Raw genomic sequence first — 21,383 nt, forward strand, 5'->3', positions numbered from 1 at the left:
CAGGAAAGAACTTCACTTGTATGAAGGCTAGCTGTATTTTATATTGTGAAAACAGTGGTATAGGTGCCCTAATGTGTTTTTTTTTTTTTTTAAAAAGGAGGGGAGCATACAAAAGCTGAGTAGCCAAAAAGCTGGCTACGTTGATGGTTATCAGTTTTTTGCCTCTCAGTTTCAAATCTACCCTTCATTGCTCTGGTTGTGGGCATATAATAGACACATTAATGCTGATGCGTAAGTAAATGAATGAATGAGAAACGGGATGGACTAGATGGTTATCGCTGGAAAGGAAACAGTTTTGGAAAACAGAAGTGAAGAGATAGGGACATGGGTATGAAGTGAGTCCAACTAAAAGAGAATTGGAAAGGTTGAAGGAAGAGAGAAGGTAGAAGTTGGCAGAGAACCAGAAAAGAGAAAGCAGACAGAGAAAAGAAGTCACGTGGGGAAGTGAATGAAAAATTAAATCAGCCTGTGGCCTTTTAGGTTTGAGAGACAGGAGGGCACTGCAGGAATGAACTCAGGTCTGAGAGGCAGAAGAGGGTATTCATGGAGAAAAGTCTGGGCTTCAGGACTGGACAAGGAATGTTCCTGAATGTGGGTTCACCCAGCCAACATCAAGAAGAAGCTGGATAGTCAGAGATTTGGGGGATACTCAAGAGATGGGTCATTTCTAAAGGATTTGAATACTTAGCTAGGGGAAGGGCTTTCTCCTTGGAACAAGTGAGTAAATTATCGGGGAGAAGAGTCTGCTCCAGAGGTTTCAGGAAACTGACTCCACTTTTTCCATCCTCCATGGTCAGGAGACTGGCGACAGGGTTTTCAGGGTGATGATGAACCAGAGGGATATTATCAGGACTATTTTGCTGAGCATCACTACCCTGGCTGTGTGATTTTCTATATCTAAAGAATCACAGAGGTATCTGGGGTAGAGAAGGAGCAAGGTGAAGAGCCCAGAATGAGACAAGAAATAAACACTGCCACCATGGTGACATGGACTGGGAGGTTCAGGGCCTCTTGAAAAGGACTGGAATCTTGCTGCCTTTCTTGTGGAAATCCTGGGATTCTAGACAGGGAGAGGAGAAAATTAGGCAATTGTTTATTTAAACATTTTTTAATTTATTTTACTTTTGGCTGCCCTGGGTTTTCGTTGCAGCACGTGGGCTCTCTCCAGTTGCAGTGTGCAGGAGCTGCTCTCTGGTTGCTGTGCTCAGGCTTCTCATCGCAGTGGCTTCTCTTGTTGTGGAGCATGGGCTCTAGGTGCGCAGGCTTCAGTAGTTGCGGCATGTGGGCTCAGTAGTTGTAGCTCTCGGGTCCCAGAGCACAGGCTCAGTAGTTGTGGCGCATTCCACGGCGTGTGGAATCCTCCTGGACCAGGGATTGAACCCGTGTCCCCTGCATTGGCAGGCGGATTCCTATCCACCTAGCCACTAAGGAACTCCCAGGAAATTGTTTCTTTTGAAGGAGAAACTAGCATCTAGCATCCTTACATACCCCGGTCTCCAAGATCTGAAAAGCAGCAGATGGAGGGGACAAGGAAGAAATGCCACAGAGAATTGAGTTCCTGTCCTTGCAGTGGACTTGGAAGCAGAGTCCCTGTGATCACATTGGCTGGAGCTCCCAGGAGACGGGAGTGCTGGACCCCGAAGTTCTCTGGATTAGTGGAAGGTGGGGAGAGATGAAAACATGATAGGTAAATACTGAAGTGCAAAGCCCAGCAAAGTGCGAAGGGACTGGGGGCCAGACACAGATGGGAGAGAGAGATGGGTTTTGAAGGATGGAGAGGTTCCTGGAAGCAGATGGAAGCAGTGAGCTTGGGAGCAAATGAGCTCAGTCCTTGAGGCTACATTCAGAAGGACAGAGATAAACAGGAGAGACTGGTCAAGGGAGACAAAGAGAGCCAGATCCTAGAAGTGAAAAGTGAAGAAATGCTTTTTTAAAAAAGTATTTATTTGACTGCACTGGATCTTGGTTGTGGCGCACACCATCTTTCAGTTGCAGCATGTGGGATCCAGTTCCCTGGCCAGGGATCGAACCTGTGTCCCTTGGGTTGGCAGAATTCTAACCACTGGACCACCAGGGAGGTCCTTTTTTTTACATTTTAATTGAGATCTCTGGGAACACTGGGATACATCCCTGACTGGCAGAAGTTGGTTGAAGCTGAGAAGTAGGCATCCCTTTTAGATAGGGAACGTGCTTTCCAGTTTCATGGTGCCTCTTTGCTTCACTCTGTTGTATCACCCATCTCATGCAGAATTTGAGTTTGGGATCTTTCCTCTAATCTAGCCTCTCCTTTTATAGATTGGGACGGGGGTCCCAGAAGTCCAATCACCTGCCCTTTATTAGTGCTAATCAGACAAAGGCAGAGCCAGAACTCTTGTCTCCTGGGACCCTTTATTTCTTCTGCTACCAGATGCTGCCTCTTCTTGGGAAACGTTCAGGCCTTTGTGAAGGAAAACTTCCTCCATAGGATTTGTCAGGGAGATGTAGTCAAGTTTGGACTTAATCATAATGAATGTCTCCTGCTGCCCCAGCCACTCTCTTGACAAGTCTTAAGTGAGAATATGGCCTCTTTGGTATCAGTGGAGTTGGGTAACCCTTGAATCTCAAACTGGAATTGCTTCCCAGATGTCATTGTTTAGTCACTCAGTCATGTCCGACTCTTTGCGACCCCATGGACTATAGCCCACCAGGCTCCTTTGTCCATGGGATTTCCTAGGCAAGGATACTGGAGTGGGTTGCCATTTCCTTCTCTAGATGTTGCCAACCCAGGGATGGAACCCACATCTGCTGCTTGGCAGGCAGATTCTTTACCTTGTAACCTTAACTTCCCAGATATACTTGAATAAAATGCAGTGACCAATGGGGCACTGCCTAAGGAGTCTCATGAGCTACAAACTCTTCACCTAATTTATCAATGAGTTTATGAATGTTTAGTATATAATTAGATGGTTTATTCTCACTCCTTTCCCTGACTTTAGGGGTATCAAATAACTTTACTTAATTAGATGTAATTCATTATTTTTAAAATAATTTCAAACTTACAGAGACATTAAAAGGCTACTTCACAGAACCATAATGTTTACCCAGATTCACAAACTAACATTTTGCCAATTTGCCTCATTTTCTGTGTGTGTATAAAGAATATCTATAACTTGAATTATTTATTTACACACGGCATGGGGGATCTTAGTTTCTCGATCAGGGATCAAACCTTCACCCCCTGCCTTGGAAGCACAGAATGCTAATCACTGGATCACCAGGGAAGTCCCATAACTTGAACTATTTAATAGTAGGTTGCATAAGTCATGTTCCTTTGCCTATAATACATTTTAACACATCTACAGAGTTAGCACATTTAGGAAATTTATCTGCATGTAACACTTCATAGTCTATATTCCAAATTAATCAATTTCCCCACTATGTCTTTTATAGCAGTTTTGTTCAGGATTTAGGTCAGGATCAAGTAATTCATCTAGTTTTTAGTCACTTTCAGTTCAGTTCAGTTCAGTCGCTCAGTCGTGTCCGACTCTTTGCGACCCCATGAATCGCAGCATGCCAGGCCTCCCTGTCCATCATGAACTCCCAGAGTTCACTCAAACTCACGTCCATTGAGTCGGTGATGCCATCCAGCCATCTCATCCTCTGTCGTCCCCTTCTCCTGCCCCCAATCCCTCCCAGCGTCAGAGTCTTTTCCAATGAGTCAACTCTTTGCATGAGGTGGCCAAAGTACTGGAGTTTCAGCTTCAGTATCATTCCTTCCAAAGAAATCCCAGGGCTGATCTCCTTCAGAATGGACTGGTTGGATCTCCTTGCAGTCCAAGGGACTCTCAAGAGTCTTCTCCAACACCGCAGTTCAAAAGCATCAATTCTTCAGCGCTCAGCTTTCTTCATAGTCCAACTCTTGCATCCATACATGACCACTGGAAAAACCATAGCCTTGACTAGATGGACCTCTGTTGGCAAAGTAATGTCTCTGCTTTTGAATATGCTATCTAGGTTTAGTCACTTTAGCTGCCTCTAATCTGAAACAGTTCCTCAGCCTTTGTGTTTTATGCCATGGACAGTTCTGAAAAATACAGTCATTCCTAGGTTTCTTTTTTTTTCAGCTTTGTACGCATGTACATTTATATGTTAACAGTACGGATTTACGGATTCTTTTATTCAGTGAGCTACGCATGCACGCTAAGTCCCTCAGTGTGTCCAACTCTTTTCGACTCTATGGAATGTAGCCCGTCAGGCTCCTTGGTTCATGGAATTCTTTTTGCAACCCCGTGGATTGTAGCCTGCCAGGCTCCTCTGTCCATGGGGTTTTCCGGGCAAGAATACTGGAGTGGGTTGCCATTCCCTTCCCCAGGGGATCTTCCCGACCCAGGAATCAAACCCACTTCTCACGTCTTCTGCATTGGCAGGCATGTTTTTTTTTCACCACTAGCGTCACCTAGAAAGCCACCAAGGAGCTATAATCATTTATTATTTTTATTTGTTTCAATGCTCCACTTGTGCCAGATTTGTCCTCTTCAAGATGGCTGCTATGGCTCTTTGATGCCCTTATAAATGTTTTTAAACTTTATTGTATTTATTATTTTTGGCTGTACTGGGTCTTTGTTACTACACGTGGACTTTCTCTAGTTGTGGCAGCAGGGGCTGCTCTCTAGTTGTGGTGCGAGGGCTTCTCGTTGCCGTGGCCTCTCGTTGCTGAGCAGGGGCTCTAAATCGCACGGGCTTCAGTAGTTGAGGAGCTGCTGCACGTGGGCTCGGTAGTGGTGCACAGGCTTAGTTGCTCCATAGTGTGTGGGATCTTCCCAGACCAGGGACTGAACTATTCTCCTGCATTGGCAGGAGGATTCTTTACCACTGAGCCATCGGGGATGTCCCAATAAATGTTTTTAGTACTTACTTTCTTCAAGGAGCCCTGGTTTGTTTCTGTGGGATATTTAGAAAACAAGCTCTGGGAACTTCTGTAAATATCAGTGTATCTATCTATCTAATTTTTTCCCATAGATTTTATTTTACTTAAAAATTATGTGTATATTATTTGGCTGCATTATGTCTTAGTTGTGGCATGTGGGATCTTTAGCTGAAGCATGTGGGATCAAGTTCCCCTACCAGGGTCCAAACCTGGGTCCCCTGCATTGGCGGAGCATGGCATCTTAGCCCCTGGACCACAAGTCCCTCCTAGAAATGTTATACTGTTGCTTTCCATTCCGGTCCCCCATTTGTGTTCATTTCTCTCAGCCCACATTTGCTGCTCCATACTTCCTCAGCAAGAACCCTAGGACCCAACCTGCCTGCACATTTACTTATGTGTTCAATCCTACAATACACTCCAAATAGCTTCAGAATTGCCATGCCCTTACTAGAACAAACCGACCTAAGAATTCAAGGTGTAGAGATTTTTTTTTTCTTCAGCAGGTGTTTGAAAGTGACTTGAATTAGTTCCATTTTTTTTTCTGTTTTGCCCTTCAGGGTGTTATTTTTTACTCATCTACAATAGAGTTGGGTTCATTTATTTACATCTGTATTCAGATTTTAGGTACTCTGTTGATTTAATTGAGTATGTTGACCATTAACATTACTTGAAAAGCCAAAACTATATGAAAAGGCTCAAAGAAGTGTCTCCCTCTCCCCATTCAGGGTTCTGTTGTTTCCCCTCAACAAGAGGGACATAACCCAACAACCAAGGAACTGTTATTTTTCCCTACCCCTCAAGGGTGCCCGATTTTATTAGTTTTTGGTTTACTCTTCTTGTTCTTCCTTGCAAGAATTTGTGGATACATTTCTGTTTTATTTCCCCTTCTTCTTGCATACAAGGAAGCACTTTTACACTTTCTTCACTTAAATCCTGGGAATCACTCCAGAGCAAATCATAGTGATACCATTTTTCTTTTTAAAAAGTACCTATTCATTTGGCTGTACCAGGTCTTAGCTGAGGCACTTGGGACATTTAGTTGTGGCATGTGAGATCTAGTTCCCTGACCAAGGATCGAACCTGGGCCCCCTGCATTGGGAGCCCAGACTCTTAGCCACTGAACCACCACGGAAGTCCCTATCATTTCTAAATTGTATGTAAGATGACAATATTTCATTCATTTATCAATTTATTGAATGACTGTGCCAGCCACTGAGCTAGACAGGAAGGAGAGAGAAATGAGTAAAATATCGCCCCTTACCTTAATGATCTCAGGCTCCAATAGAAAGCGAAATCATACAAACAAACAACAGCAGCAGCAACCATCACAGTGCTCTGGGAACTTAGAGGAGGGAGTCAATAACAAGTTGTTCAAAAGGACTAACACCTGAGCTTGAATAATGAGAACTAGGTGAATAAACAGCACTTTCAAAGGCAGAGTTGAACAAGGGCAAGGCAGGTTGCAGAAATTAGAGTTTAATGGGCTGAAACATAAGAGTGTGGGAGCAGTATGTGAGTGGGGAGACGGGAGCGCCCATAATGCTGCTGAAGAGGTGGCCTGGCACCACGTGGTACAGTTAATGCCAGGAAAAGCTGGACAGTTATTCAGACACTCAGGAGACATGGTCTTCAAAATAACACTTGAATCCATTCACTTCACAGGTATTTAACAGACTGCCTGCATTATGCCAGGTACCACAGAAGGAGCAGTGAGTAAGAGTAAGATCTCAACCATTAGGGAGCAGATACCAGCTTCCCTGCTGGCTCAGACGGTAAAGAATCCACCTGCAACTCGGGAGACCTGGGTTTGATCCCTGGATTGCGAAGGTCCCCTGGAGGGCATGGCAACCCACTCCAGTATTCTTGCCTGGAGATTCCCCAGGGGAGAGGACCCTGGCAGGCTACAGTCCATGGGGTCGTGAAGAGTCGGACACGACTGAGCGACTAAGCACACACACCAGCAGTAAGACAGAATGGAAGGAGCTCACAGAATAAAGTGGGGGGAAACTGCTGGCCAAACAGCAGTTTGGGGAACCCCAAACTCTCAAAACTAGGAGTGAGGCTGGGTGAAGGAGCACTTCTCAGAGTAAGACAGACTTTTAGCTAAGTATGTGCATGTTCAGGGGAGAGTTGAGAGATGGAAGAGTTCCAATGGTAACACCTGGAGGGAAGAGAGACTGAGATATTCAAAGTTTCACCTGGACTAAGACCTATCACTCCTGCACTGCATTCTCCACCTTGCAAAGAGTAATCCTTTAAAAATGCAAATCTGTCCTCTTCATTTTCTGAAAAAGGCTCCCCACTGGTCTCAGGTTACCTATCTTTTCAGTTTCTATTTTTAAAACTTCCTTCCTCTTATTTTATGCTACAGACATGCTGAAGTTTTTTTACCTTGTCGTGTCCTATTCCCCTTGCCTAGAAATCCATCACCCAACATTGAAGTAGGTGTCACTCTTACCTACTCTTAGGGGCCTGTGCTTCACCTAATAGATCCCATCTGTCTGAATCCACTGCTAGTTTAAACTCCTTGAGGGTAGGAAGTGGTTTAATTATTAACAGTTATATCCAAGGCACCTAGTCTAATGTCCTAAAGAGTGTAGTTGCTCAGCTGTGTCCGACTTTTTGTGACTCCATGGATTGCAGCCTGTCAGGCTCCTCTGTCCATGGAATTCTCCAGGCAAGAAGACTGGAGTGGGTTGCCATTCCCTTCTCCAGCGGATCTTCCTGACCCAGGGATCAAACCCGGGTCTCCTGAATTGTTGACAAATTCTTTATTGTCTGAGCCACCAGGGAAGTCCCATGTCCTAAATGCCCAACTAATTTGAATGACTGAAAGCTGTTTTCATTGTAGAGTAGGGTGGAAGATTTTTAACTAGACCCTAGGAACTTTGGTCTTCACCCTCTTTGTTACTACAGTTTAAGATTCATTCTGGGCTTCCCTGGTGGCTCAAATGGTAAAGAATCTGCCTGCAATGTCTCTGGGAGAGACTACCTAGAGAAGGGATAGGCTACTCACTCCAATATTCTTGCAGGGAGAATTCCATGGACAGAGGAGCCTGGTGGGCTACAGTCAGTCCATGGGGTCGCAGAGTCGGACACAACTGAGCGACTGCACTTTGACTTGCCACTTCTACTTTAAGGGTTCATTCTAGGGCATGGAGAAACCATTAGTTTGAAAATCACTGAAATAATTTAGAATTAGGTATAGAGTTATCTCCAAAGATCAGCATGCTCAAACTGGTAACATTAATGCCTATCAACCTTTTATGGAAAGCAGATAAAGTCCCCATGAAACCTACCACAAGCCTAAAATAAGTATCCGTTCTTGTGCCGGGACTTTTTTTGTACTCAAGACTCCGCCCATGAGCCTCAAATGGCGGAAGAACTGCACGCTACGTCGTGACTTCTCACACTACTGCGGAGGTATCCCGACGCTACGCCGCCGGCGTAGGCGGGGCGGCCGGCTCTTCCTTCCTCTGCTTCTTCGGCTCCACCCCCAGCGTTTCACACGCTCATTGTGAAGCGACAGCGGCAGGCAGTCTTCAAGGCTGCCTGAGACCTAGAGACCCTAAGTCCTTGGCGCACGCAAGCGCCCCGCGCTGCTCTTTCCCCACTCCAAAGGCGAGGGGCGCGAGATTCACCTTTCTTTATTCTTTCTTCTCCCGCCCGCAGCTAACCGCCCCGGTGCGCGCGGACATCTCGGGCCGCCGCTCCCTCCTCCCCGCCCCTCCCCCTTCGGGAGCTCCCGCCCGCGCACTCCTCCCCCTCCCCTTTCCCCGGCGACGCGCACGCGCGCCAAGCCGGCTCGCGCCCTCTCGCTTTCCTCCGGCCCGCGAGACCCCCTCCCCTTCCGCCTCGCGGTGCTTCCTCGCGCCGCGGTCTTCTCTATCCACCCCCGACACCGCGGGGCTTGCCCCCGCCCGCCAACGGCGGGTCCCCAGCTTCCCAGTCCCCTTCGCTTCCCGCGCTCTCCGGCGGGGGCCCAGCCCCGGCCTCCTCTCTCCCTCCCTTCCCCCTAATTCCCCTTCCGGACGCTGCCATCATGTTGAAGCCTCAGCCGCCACAACAGACCTCCCAGCCCCAGCAGCCGCCCCCCACGCAACAGGCCGTGGCCCGTCGCCCTCCCGGGGGCACCAGCCCGCCCAACGGCGGTCTCCCGGGGTCCCTGGCCTCCACCTCGGCTCCCCCAGGACCTCCTGCGGCCGCCTCCCCCTGCCTGGGGCCTGCAGCCGCTGCCGGGAGCGGGCTCCGCCGGGGAGCCGAGGGTATCTTGGCGCCTCAACCGCCGGCACCGCAGCAGCAACATCAGGAGAGGCCATCGGCAGCGGCCATCGGCAGCGCCAGGTGAGGATGGTGGGTTTCCGGGCGCTAGAGCCGAGGTGGCCGAGACGTGTACACCGCGCCAGGCAGACTTCTAGCCTGGCCACCTTTGAGGGGCACCAGGGGGAGTGGGAAAGCCCCGTGAAGCTGGGGGTGGGCCCTCAGGTCCTAACTGGTCGGAGGAAGAGGGTCCCTGGTGGCCACCGGGGTATTCAGGGGCAGTGCTCAGTTCTGCGAGCGTAGTCAGGGCTCGGGAGCTTGGGCCTTAAGGGCAAGCAGGGCGCATCCCGCCGGCGGCGTCGGAACGGGGAGTTGGGGGGGGGTGAAGAGGTGATCGGGGTCCCCGGCTCCATTACCACGAAGGGTCTCGCGGTTCCCGTCTTCAGCCAATGGGGAGTCAGCTGCGGGAAGGGGTCCCTGGCCGTAGCCAATGGAGAGGGGCGCGCGGCTCACAGTTTGGCCAATGGGGAGGGAGGGACTTGGTAGCGAGTTGCTACCTCCCCGTCCCAGTCTGGCCAGTAGGAGGGGAGCAGGGTGGGCGGGGGGACGGAAGGAGGGACTGAGAGGACTGCGGGCTGGGAACCTCCAGCGCGCGCGCTCTTCCCGTACGTGCGCGCGGATGCTGTGTCTTATGACCCGGCCATTCTCCAGCCTCGGGTAACATATAGGGCAGCGGCTGGGAGTGTTCGTGGACGGGTTCGCCTGGTGTTCTTGGATGAGTGGTGCACACCCGACTCGGTTTCTTCTGTTTGTGGGTTTATGGAATTGAGAGTGGAGGTACACGCAGGCGCAGTGGGTTCTGATCGCGGGAGGGAGGGCGATTTTGAAGAGGCCCGTGGGCTTTAGTGCGCAAGCGCAGACCGGGCGAGGCCTCTGGGTGGATAGCTTTTGCGGCTGCGCTGTCCCCCAGCCCTGCCAGCGGCCCCCTGATCGCCCTCTTCAACCGCCGGTTACATCAGCCAGCGAGAAGCAGGGTTACTGGGTGATAGGTGACCCCTCCCAGAGTGGGTAACAGGCTGAATGAGTAAAGAGGTCCAGAAGGGTAGATTGTAGAGGGAGTACCTTCACTCCTAGTTTGGGGCGTAAGGCTGCGGGAAATGATGGTCTTTCCTGTTTGGGAGGTAATTTACCTGAACCTAGGTAGTTCAAAATTTGCGTTCTCTGAGCTCCCACTGTTAAATCTGGCTGGGGTTATTGTCGAAAACCGTAACGTTCGTCATTTGGAAGCCTGCAGCCCTGGCCCTCTTGCAGAAACGTTGTGTTGAATTGGCTTTTAAAGCAGTTGACAGACGTTGATGGTTGAGCCTATTTTACTGGTATTTGGAGGAGATGGCTTTTAGTGCTTTTCTTCCTCTGTGAAGTGAGAATCTGAAAATCTGTTGGTTAATGATTTGTAGCCTAAGTCGTCATCGTCACATAGTGTGTGGTCTTGGCATAGAGTCCTTTGAAAGCAATTGAATAAAAGGGCTTGACCGTACTTAAATAACTAGCTTCTTGTTTCCTTCTCTTATAGGGGACAAAGCACAGGAAAGGGACCTCCACAGTCACCGGTGAGTGCCTTTTCTCCCCTAAGGCACGGATACTTAAAAGATACATATATGGGAATAGAGGGCAGACTAGGTGCAGAAATAGATGTGTTCCGAAGGGCAAGGATCCCGTATGTTCGAGGTGGTTATGAGTGGAGTGTGGACATTGTGAAGGAGGGTAAGGTGTTGACTGGCTGTTTCTTTATTTTTGTCTCTCTCCTGTGTTACTGACAGGTGTTTGAGGGTGTCTACAACAATTCCAGAATGCTGCATTTCCTTACCGCTGTTGTGGTAAGTGGGCCCCTTGCTGCTAGCTTGAGGGATGTAACGCATCGGTTTGCTAGAGGTACTCTTCTGTTTTCTTTCCCCTGCTCTTTCAGGGTTCCACTTGTGATGTAAAGGTGAAGAACGGTACCACCTATGAGGGTATCTTCAAGACGCTGAGCTCAAAGGTTAGTGTACTCAAATTAGCTTTCTTTTTGGAGTTTCATGGGAGAAAGAAGAGAATGAAATAGGTTCATTGAAGATACAAAGTTGAGTGGTTTTGGACAACATGATGGCTAGCCTCATTTTTGTAGGCCTGTGTCAGAATAGTGCTGCATGCAGTTAAAGACGTGGGTTTGAAATGTGAGGGCTGGGTATTTTGATGTGATGTTTTAAGTTTGGGGCTTTGACTAAATCCCGTGGGTGATGTTATTAAGACAGTGCACTTGAGAATGTGGTGTTGGGGAAAGTTTAAAAAGGGTAAAATTAAAAGTCATATTTTTGTCTTCACGTTTCTTAATACTGACCCTTGGTTGCTGGGAAATGGAACTTTTATAGTTTGAACTGGCAGTGGACGCTGTGCACCGGAAGGTATCGGAGCCAGCGGGTGGCCCTCGTCGGGAAGACATAGTGGACACCATGGTGTTTAAGCCAAGTGATGTCATGCTTGTCCACTTCCGAAATGTCGACTTCAATTATGCTACTAAAGGTATTTATTGGTGCAGGCTGTTGTGTCAGACCTGGTTCTTGAGTAGAAGGCAGAGAATATGATGTTCTGATTCTCTTCCTTCCTGTTGTTTATCACCTTATTTCTGAGGAGGATGACTGGAAGTTTTTCCTTGAGAACATGTGTTAATGTCTAAGATACAGTGGGGTGAATTCCAGCCTGTGTTGTGGTTCATACTTTCCCTGCTTTGTATTCAACTCCTTGCTTCTTTTGAACTCTTGGAACAAGTCTTTTTATGCTGCCCTGCACCCCCAAACTCTGACACACAAAAGCTTGCCTTTGCTTCTGTGGTGGGAAGGGTGTTGGAAAGAAGGCTATGAAATACCACCTGACCCCTGATCTTCAATTTACCCTCACAGATAAGTTCACTGACTCGGCCATTGCCATGAACTCGAAGGTGAATGGGGAGCACAAAGAGAAGGTGCTTCAGCGCTGGGAGGGCGGTGATAGCAACAGTGATGACTACGACCTGGAGTCTGACATGGTACAGTCCCTTCTGCAGAGCCCTAGAGCAGGGGAGCTGCTGCCCAAGTGTGGGTGTTAGCCGTGACATCATTCTTGGACCCAAGAATTGCTGGGGTGGGCAGGGGGGAAATCTTTTACTATTGGCTGTTGATGGTGGTCAGAGTCCAATGGAAAGATGTAGAACATACTCAAACAAATACTCATTTTTCTACCATCAGTAACTGATAACTGTTAAAATTTGCTTCAAATCAGTTTTTTTCCAGCCTGGGGAAAAAAAAGATATAGATGAGATTGCATGTTGTATAGGCCCATTTCTCTTCCTCCGAACAACTATCTTGATTTAAAATTTGTCAGTGAATTGTTACTTCACTGTATTAGTTTGTTTAAAATTTGCTTTTCCTACCTATTTTTGGATGTTTCATTTTGGTATATAGATCCTAGTCATTGCTTTTAACTAAATGCTTTGAGCTATTTGTATGTATATACTTGGGTGTATGCATAGTATATTGTATTTATCCCTTTTCTTATTGGTGTTTCTGGGCCATTATTTTGGTACTAAAAATAGTATCTCACTGAATTTTTAGAATGTGTATCCTCATGCACTTAGGTCAGAATTTCTCTGGGATATAAATCTGGAAATGGATGTCAGGTCCTAAAGACTTCTATGTCTTGGAAACTGCCAGTTTGTACTGCAGTCAGTAGATGACCGTCCCATCAGCCCTGTTCCTTTTTTTCCCACTCTTGGTTTGGTCAGATTTTTAATCTTTCAACCTGAGGGAAGAAAAAGATTGGTTATTATTGCTTTCCTTGCTGATCTTTGAAACATTCTCCCTCTTTATCTAGTCTAATGGATGGGACCCCAACGAAATGTTCAAGTTCAATGAGGAGAACTATGGTGTAAAGACCACCTATGACAGCAGTCTCTCTTCTTACACGTGAGTGTCTTTTGGTAGTTCCCCATGGTGCAGTTTGAGGTATGGGGCCATCAACAGAAGGGAGGTCTCTAGGTGGACCATAGCTTTTGTACATGTTTTTCTGGGTGTCTGGGTTGCCGTCTCCCCACTCCTGATCTGCCTTGTGAACTCCTCATGCAAAGGTTTTTCTCTTTCTCATAGTCTTGATTCTGTGGGTAGAATTAACTGCTTTTTTAGTGCATACTTTTCCTGTAAAATCTTAACAAATTTATATGTGTGTCTCAGTGTCCCTCAGATTCAGAGATGCCTTGCTGCTCTGCCTAGGACCCTGCTACATGCCAGATCAGTGTATGCTGAGTTGTTGAGGGTTTAAACACCGACATGTCTGAGCTAGTGATAGGACTGATAGAAATGTCTTTCTTTTTCTTCCCTCTTGTCCCGTGGCCCTGGGGTGGTGACGGTCCTCACAGGGTGCCCTTAGAGAAGGACAATTCAGAAGAATTCCGTCAGCGGGAGCTGCGTGCTGCCCAGTTGGCCCGAGAGATTGAATCGAGCCCCCAGTACCGCCTGCGGATCGCCATGGAGAATGATGATGGGCGCACGGAGGAGGAGAAGCACAGTGCAGTTCAGCGACAGGGCTCAGGGCGTGAGAGCCCCAGCTTGGCAGCCAGGTGATTGCTGGGGGCGGCTGGTCCTGGTGGGGCTCAGTGTTTGCACCCGGAGTTTGCTGTATACTTTTGTTGAAGCCTCACAATGGCATAGGTTAATATGTAGTTACTCCCAATTTTTTGGTTTAGGTTAGGGCCAAGGGCTTGTTAAATACTCTTGTTGAAGCCTCACAATCATATAGGTTAATACGTAGTTATTCCGAATTTGCGGGTTTAGGACACTGAAGCCTAGAACTATTAATTTGTCTGAAGTAACAAGGCTAAAGATTAGGGATTAAGACAGGTTCCCCACCCCCACCCCCCGCCCAGATTTTTGATACTTTTTTTTTTTCCTTTTCCTTTTCTTGCTTTCTGCTGCACTCTGCAATTTGTAGGATTTTAGTGCCCCAACCAGGAACCTAGACCCTCAGCATTGAAAGTCCAGAGTCCTACCCCTAGGGAATTCCCCATATATTTTTTTTTTTTTTTTCCGTTTCATGCCTACGTGTGTCTTAACTTCTCCTTTCATGAAAATGAAACCGAAGTGTATTGTACCTTAATCCACAGTGTGATACTACCTGTTTTGTAGGTCAGGAGGAGGGTAGGATTATGGAGCACTGGCTGCTTTGGTCTGGTCAGGGGTAGCTGCAATGTAGGGTCATAATCCTGGAACCACAGGACAGTTTCTCAAGGGAAATAGTGCAGAAAGCTGAAGTCAGGCATATTTGTGTGTGTGCATTGAGGCAGGAGGTGGACTTTATAAGGAGGGTTTCATTCTTGGGAAATGTGTGTTTTGTGGCTACTTGATGTTACTTGAACTCTCTCCCCCAGGGAGGGAAAGTATATCCCTCTACCCCAGCGAGTTCGGGAAGGTCCCCGGGGAGGCGTTCGCTGCAGTAGTTCTCGGGGCGGCCGGCCTGGCCTTAGCTCTTTGCCGCCTCGTGGCCCTCACCATCTTGACAATAGCAGCCCTGGCCCAGGTTCTGAGGCACGCGGTATCAATGGAGGTGAGTTAAGAAGCCGACTTGATGGTGGCGGGAAAGGGGATGGTGGTAGGTGGCAAGGAAAAGGATTTAGGTGGGTTGGATGGAAGTTGCATTGATAGTCATGTAATAGCAGGAACTCTGCCTCTTTTTTCCCCATCTTTTAAAAAAAAAAAAAAAAATAGGCCCTTCCCGCATGTCCCCTAAGGCCCAGCGACCTCTGAGAGGTGCCAAGACTCTGTCTTCCCCCAGCAGCAGGCCTTCTGGAGAAGCCTCTGTTCCACCTCCTCCTGCAGGTAAGATTCCAGCAGTGTTACATGAAGAAATGGTTAGGGGTGTAAATAGTCAGTTGTTAGAATGCTGGGCTGGGAGAGTTCCAAGATAAAGGTGTTTTGGAGGTTAGGATTTATGCTTTTTAGGAAAGAATTTTTCAGTTTCCCTCAGGGAGAAATTCCAGCATGGCAATCGATGCATTGTGTCTGGCTGGCAGGTGCCTTCTGTTTAAATTAGTTAGCAACTAATTTTAAGGGAGGAGAAATCATAGAAAATGTTTTAATATCTTTTGAAATACAGAAAGTTCTGCCAACACAGAACCTGTCTTGCTGTATAGTTCTGGTTGGCTGGAACTGAGTCATGACTGCCCTTTGGAGCATTCCAGTCTTTCATGGTACCCATGAGGCCATTTTATCTGCTTACCTTACCTGCCTTGCACTTCTAAACATTTAGTTTGTAACCTTGTAGATAAACTTTCCTTGGTGTTTCTGGTGAGTCCCTAGTACTCACTGCTCAATGTCCAGCAGTGACCAACACAAATCACTCTCCCTTTTGTTCCAGTGGGCCGGATGTACCCGCCGCGCTCTCCCAAATCAGCTGCCCCCGCCCCAATCTCAGCTTCCTGTCCTGAGCCTCCCATGGGCTCAGCAGTACCAACCTCTTCAGCTTCCATCCCAGTGACATCAGCAGTTGGGGATCCTGGAGTAGGCTCCGTTTCCCCAGCTTCTCCAAAGATCTCACTGGCCCCCACAGATGGTAAGAGCCACCTGGTGGGGGACTGCGGACAGTGGGAAGTGTGCTTCTGGACAGAAGGGCCTTCATGTGTCTGTTCTTTCTTGCTCAGTAAAAGAACTCCCGGCCAAGGAACCTGGAAGGACGCTGGAGTCCCAGGAGTTGTCCCGGATTGCAGCGAAAGGTGAGCATTGTTGTCTTTCCTGCCAGCGTCTCGTGCCCTTTTGATTAGGGAGCATTTCAGTTAGGGAAGTGTTGCGATTCGGAAACAGATGACGGTGGATCAGCCCTTTGATCCTAACTTAAAGGTTCTAACAAGCTCAGCTTTTTCCCTTGGTTTTTTTGTTCTTTGGGTTGCTGTGTAGCCACCTTCAAGAAAAGAAAAGTGTGTTTCCTCCTTTTTTTCTCTTTCTCATAGTCCCTGGCCTTCAGAATGAACAGAAGCGTTTTCAGCTGGAAGAACTGAGAAAGTTTGGGGCCCAGTTTAAGGTGAGTGAAATGTGGGAATGATTAGGATGTTAACACGAAGGAGATGCAGGTTGGGGGGTCGGGGGAGAGGTTTATGGAATAGGCACTGTGTGGCATTTAGAGATTAGAGCACGCAAAGATGAAGGAAGGAAGGTGAGTCTGGAATTGAGATAGCAGAGTACTCTCTATGTTGTATGTTTCTGTCCTTGTAGCTTCAGCCCAGTAGCTCCCCTGAGACCAGCTTGGATCCTTTTCCTCCACGGATCCTGAAAGAGGAGGCCAAAGGGAAGGAGAAGGAGGTGGATGGTCTTTTGGCTTCAGAGCCCCTGGGGTCTCCTGTTTCCTCGAAGGCCGAATCAGTATCGGACAAGGAGGACAAACCGCCCCTGCCAGCAGCAGGGGGTGCCGAGGGGCCGGAGCAGCCTCCGGCACCTTGCCCAAGCCAAACTGGCAGCCCCCCAGTGGGCCTCATCAAGGGAGATGACAAGGATGAGGGCCCAGTTGCTGAGTGAGTGGGGTGGGGAGCTGGGGCGGGTGTCTGGTGACAAGAGGCAGGCCGTGAGAATTTACTCCATTTTTCTCTCTTAGACAAGTAAAGAAGTCAACATTGAACCCCAATGCCAAGGAGTTCAATCCCACTAAGCCCCTGCTGTCTGTGGTGAGATGGGACAGGGGAATGTGGGCTGGGGTTTCCATGAGGAGTGGGAGCTGGGTGTGGGGGGAGTGAGGAGCAGTTATGCAAGTATATTAGGACCGCAGCAGTTGTGGAAGCAGGTCTTAGCAGTGGCTGGCCGGGTATCGTGAAGTATCTGACAGATAATTATGGGTTCCTCACTGGGACTTGGCGTTTGGTTCGGGGGGAGTCAGAGTTTGGCAGTTAGGAGCATGGGCTTCATTTGGGCCCACTGACTGCGCTTGAACCTCTTGCAAGCTCTGTGATCTTGGATGAACCACTTAACCTCTCTGCCTCAGTTTCCTTGCCTGTAATTTAAGATTGCTCATCTCCTGGGGGTTGATGTGAGGTTTAACCAAGATAAAGTGTAGGAAATGCTTGGTGCACAGCACTCTGGATGCCCTCGACTGGCAGAGGAGGGTGGTATAGAGAAGTCATTAAGGTATCTTGTACATGTCCTCATTTGCCTCTTACAGAATAAATCCACCAGTACTCCGACTTCTCCTGGGCCCCGGACTCATTCAACTCCCTCCATCCCGGTGCTGACAGCAGGCCAGAGTGGGCTCTATAGCCCCCAGTACATTTCCTACATACCTCAGATCCACATGGGACCAGCTGTTCAGGTAAGAGAAGAGACGGGTGGGCCCAGGGTAAGAGGTATGACTGGGCTGACTGGGGGACCAAGGCCCGCCTGTCGTGGGCGTTTACGAGCGGGTTGTTCAGCCTCGCCTGTGTTCTGGTCCCCAGGCACCGCAGATGTATCCTTATCCTGTGTCCAACTCAGTGCCTGGACAGCAGGGCAAGTACCGGGGCGCCAAAGGTGAGCAGGGTCAGGAGGGGCCCCACGCGGCGCCATCCGCTGCCTGCTGGCAGATGGAGCTTGAGCTCTGCACCGTCTTCCCCCCACCCGCAGGCTCCCTGCCCCCCCAGCGCTCGGACCAACACCAGCCAGCCTCCGCCCCTCCCATGATGCAGGCTGCCGCCGCCGCTGCCGGTCCACCTCTGGTGGCCGCCACCCCTTACTCTTCCTACATCCCCTACAACCCACAGCAGTTCCCAGGCCAGCCCGCCATGATGCAGCCCATGGCCCACTACCCCTCGCAGGTGACTGAGGCAGGGAGGAAGGTGGGGTACAGAGTCCTGGCATCTTAGCAAGCCTCCTCCACCTCCCATACTTAGGAGCTGACAGGAGAAGCCAGCAGGAGTTCTGGGTGGTGGGGTCCAACTTGGGCTTCTGTCTTGGCTGTAGTAGGACCCCAGGGAGGCAGTGGATTCTGGGGCCTTTGTTTTTTCCTTCTGTAAAGTATAGCATCTACTTGATAAGGTTATTGTGAATGTGAAGTAAGGTGACCATGATGAGAGCAGAGTAGTACTGTGTCTGGGTTGTCTGGCAGCAGGGTACTCTCCCAGGCCCTCTGCTGGGCCAACCGCTTCTCTCCTCCTCCAGCCGGTATTTGCCCCCATGCTTCAAAGCAACGCACGCATGCTGACGTCGGGGAGCCATCCCCAGGCCATCGTGTCATCCTCCACCCCTCAGTACCCTTCTGCAGAGCAGCCCACCCCCCAGGCCCTTTATGGTGAGTTCTGTCCTGTCCCCCAACCCGGGCCATGCTGCTCAGCCCCTCCGGGGTGCCTGTCACTGATTGTCTTCCCTTTCCTGCTGTAGCCACCGTTCACCAGTCCTATCCGCACCATGCCACGCAGCTCCATGCCCACCAGCCGCAGCCGGCCACCACGCCTACTGGGAGCCAGCCGCCGTCCCAGCATGCGGCCCCCAGTCCTGTCCAGGTGCCTGCTGTGGGGCGTCCACGTGGTGGAGCAGGGATGGGTGGCTGAAAGGACTAGGACTTGGGGTCATTCCCTAGTGGGGAGAACCTGGGGGTCAGAGGTGGTACCGGAAGTGGCACTCACTGGTCACCTTGCCCTGATGACAGCACCAGGCGGGGCAGGCCCCACACCTGGGCAGTGGACAGCCGCAGCAGAACCTGTACCACCCAGGGGCCCTGACAGGCACGCCGCCTTCTCTGCCACCGGGACCTTCTGCCCAGTCCCCTCAGAGCAGCTTCCCCCAACCAGCCGCTGTATATGCCATCCATGCCCACCAGCAGCTGCCCCACGGCTTCACCAACATGGCCCATGTTACCCAGGTAAGAGCCCACGCCACCTGCCCTGAGCCGTGGGGTGCCCCTCCTGGAATCAGCGGTGCGCCTGTTCCCTCTGTGCCGCTGCCTGGGGTTCTCCGACCTTGTGAAGCTGCCATGGTGCTCGCAGCCCCTTTTCTGTTCTCCACAGGCCCATGTCCAAACTGGAATCACAGCAGCCCCGCCCCCGCACCCTGGGGCTCCCCACCCGCCCCAGGTGATGCTGCTGCACCCACCCCAGAGCCATGGGGGCCCCCCCCAAGGCGCGGTGCCCCAGAGTGGGGTGCCTGCACTCTCAGCTTCCACACCCTCACCCTATCCCTACATCGGACACCCCCAAGGTGAGCAGCCTGGCCAGGCGCCTGGATTTCCAGGAGGAGCCGATGACAGGATTCGTGAGTTCTCGTTAGCTGGGGGTATTTGGCATGGAAGAGCTGATGGGCTGCAGGTGGGGCAGGATGCACGGGTTCTGGGCGGGGAGTGAGGGGTCTTGGAGGCAGGGCTGTCCCACAGGGCGCCTGCCGACCTGCACCTGTCTGTGAAGTATGTAGGGTGGGCAGAAGCCACAGTCGCCGCCGCCAGGGGCTTGCTCCTGGCTCTGTCCTTTGCTTCCCTCCGTCCTCGCTCAGTTGTGATCCAGCAGCCCCCCTCCCCACTGCCTCCCCAGCTCTCAGTGACCCCGACTGTCTCCTGACTTAGCCGAGGTAAGGTCAGCGCAGTAGACAGGGCCAGGCTGGGGTGTGGGGGGCTGAGCTGGGCACGTGAGGAAGGGCTCTGGCTCACGGGGAAACGGCGATTGATCTGTGCTTCTGACAGCCCCATGAGACACCTCGAGGCGGCCGCTCCTACCAACACTCCCCCCCACACCCCACACTGGACGGCATTGGATGAAGGGACAGCTGCTTGGGTTCTAATGCTCCTGCTCTCTTCTCTTTCCCCTCCAACCAGTTCAATCTCATCCCTCCCAGCAGCTCCCCTTCCACCCCCCGGGGAACTGAAGATTGTCCTGGCCGCGACCTGAGACCTCCATGAGTGGAGGGAAGAGTGATCTATGTCTCTTCCCCCAGCAGCTCGGACCAGTCCCAGCCCCCCACCCCCTGTCCCCGCCCCGGGGGAGCTGGGGAATTCCTGCCAAGCACCTTGAATGGGAAGGGCCTCAAAGTGGGCAGGGCCAGGGTCCAGCGGGGGTGGGGGGGGTTCCTGCTCTGCCCCTGCCCATCCCCACCCCATCTTGCCCTCCCGTCCTCATCTATCCCCCCCTCCCCGCTGGAGACGGAAGATCTTTTATTTTCTATTATTTATAACCTTGGGCCCCCTGTTCTTTCTTCCCCATTAACTTGAGTCACCTGCGTAAGAGAAACAGACACGCCCCGCAAGGATGGTTGGACAAGGACTTTTACTTTTTATTACATAAAAATATTTAAAAAAATAAAAAAATAAAATTTTAAACTAACTTAACCAGCCTGTAGTTTTCTGTTTGAATAGGAAGACGGTAGCGGTTGGTTTTACGAGATTTCTAAGGTGGGGGCACTGTAGGTGCCCGCCCAGAGTATCTAGAGATGCCCTTTCTGGCTCTGCCGTGCAGGCCCACCATTGTCTCAAAGGCTGTTTTCTCACCTCAAAACTGGCCTCATCGTGAGGTGTGACTTGAGGTTTTCATTTCTAAGGAAAGTACTTTGTGAATTACATCTCTTTGCACTAAAAAGTACAGTTGTGTTTTGGGCCACCTGAAATAAGGGCGGAGTGGTGCACAGCTGAGAGGTCCTGGTTGTGGGTGAGCTATAGGATGAAGCTGCTGGTGAAAGTGGCGGAGGGCTGGGTTGAGCCAGGCTGAGGGAAGCAGGGGCTGGATTAGATAGACGGGGGCCAGGTATGGGATGGAGAAAGAATAGGCTCCAGGAGGAGTTGGGAATTCTTTACTAATAGGACCTGGTATTCGCTTCTTATCTGTAAAGTGCATATTTTACCAGTAGAGGATAGAGAATGGGACTCATCTGTAGCCTCTAATTGGCTGTTAAAAAGGGCCGGGTTTGGGACTTCCCTGGTGGTCCAGTGGCTAAGACTGTGTTCCCAATGCAGGAGGCCCCGGGTTTGATCCCTGGTCAGGGAACTAGATCCCACATGCTGCAACTAAGACTCGGTGCAGCCAGATGTTTTTTAAAGACGCAGATGTGCGGTCCCAAGTGACAGCTCTCCAACTGGGGTTGGGAGGCCTTGATGGAAGTAGCAGCAGGAAAGCTTTCCGGTGGGCTCCAGATGTTTGCAGTGCAGATGGAGACCTGGTTTCTGTAGTGCTGGAGACGTACGTAATTGCAGCTGTTCCTGGGTAGCCCTCTTAATAATT

General features: G+C 50.2%; 1 protein-coding gene across 9 annotated transcripts; it reads left to right on the forward strand.

Moving 5' to 3' along the window:
- The first annotated feature begins 8,412 nt into the window (after positions 1-8,412).
- On the forward strand, positions 8,413-20,489 carry ATXN2L (ataxin 2 like). Of its 9 annotated transcripts, none has more exons than XM_070363086.1 (23): positions 8,413-9,250; positions 10,740-10,776; positions 10,987-11,043; positions 11,133-11,204; positions 11,575-11,725; positions 12,103-12,227; positions 13,052-13,143; positions 13,593-13,793; positions 14,601-14,776; positions 14,938-15,048; positions 15,587-15,781; positions 15,870-15,941; positions 16,176-16,246; positions 16,438-16,733; positions 16,814-16,883; positions 17,375-17,521; positions 17,646-17,718; positions 17,812-18,002; positions 18,346-18,475; positions 18,565-18,686; positions 18,833-19,045; positions 19,191-19,434; positions 19,584-20,489. In XM_070363086.1, the coding sequence occupies exons 1-23, from the start codon at positions 8,949-8,951 to the stop codon at positions 19,736-19,738; spliced, it is 3,303 nt and encodes a 1,100-aa protein (XP_070219187.1). In that variant the 5' UTR covers positions 8,413-8,948; the 3' UTR covers positions 19,739-20,489. The 9 variants fall into 9 exon arrangements, 6 of the variants coding, with proteins under 6 accessions (XP_070219187.1, XP_005894560.2, XP_070219188.1 ...); XR_011462686.1 differs by having other exon boundaries at positions 8,414-9,250; positions 19,191-19,743; positions 19,988-20,489; XM_005894498.2 differs by having other exon boundaries at positions 8,414-9,250; positions 19,988-20,488.
- Positions 20,490-21,383: the final 894 nt, after the last annotated feature.

This window comes from Bos mutus, chromosome 25, assembly GCF_027580195.1.
Source record: "Bos mutus isolate GX-2022 chromosome 25, NWIPB_WYAK_1.1, whole genome shotgun sequence".
Taxonomy (NCBI): Eukaryota; Metazoa; Chordata; class Mammalia; order Artiodactyla; family Bovidae; genus Bos; species Bos mutus.

What these genes read in the sequence shown, in the direction of transcription:
- ATXN2L (XM_070363086.1), top strand. Translation starts at nt 8,949, where the DNA reads ATGTTGAAGCCTCAGCCGCCACAACAGACCTCCCAGCCCCAGCAGCCG. An exon ending in TCAAGACGCTGAGCTCAAAG is followed by an intron (nt 11,205 to 11,574) that starts GTTAGTGTACTC and finishes GAACTTTTATAG; the next exon opens with TTTGAACTGGCAGTGGACGC. An exon ending in AGCAGTCTCTCTTCTTACAC is followed by an intron (nt 13,144 to 13,592) that starts GTGAGTGTCTTT and finishes CGGTCCTCACAG; the next exon opens with GGTGCCCTTAGAGAAGGACA.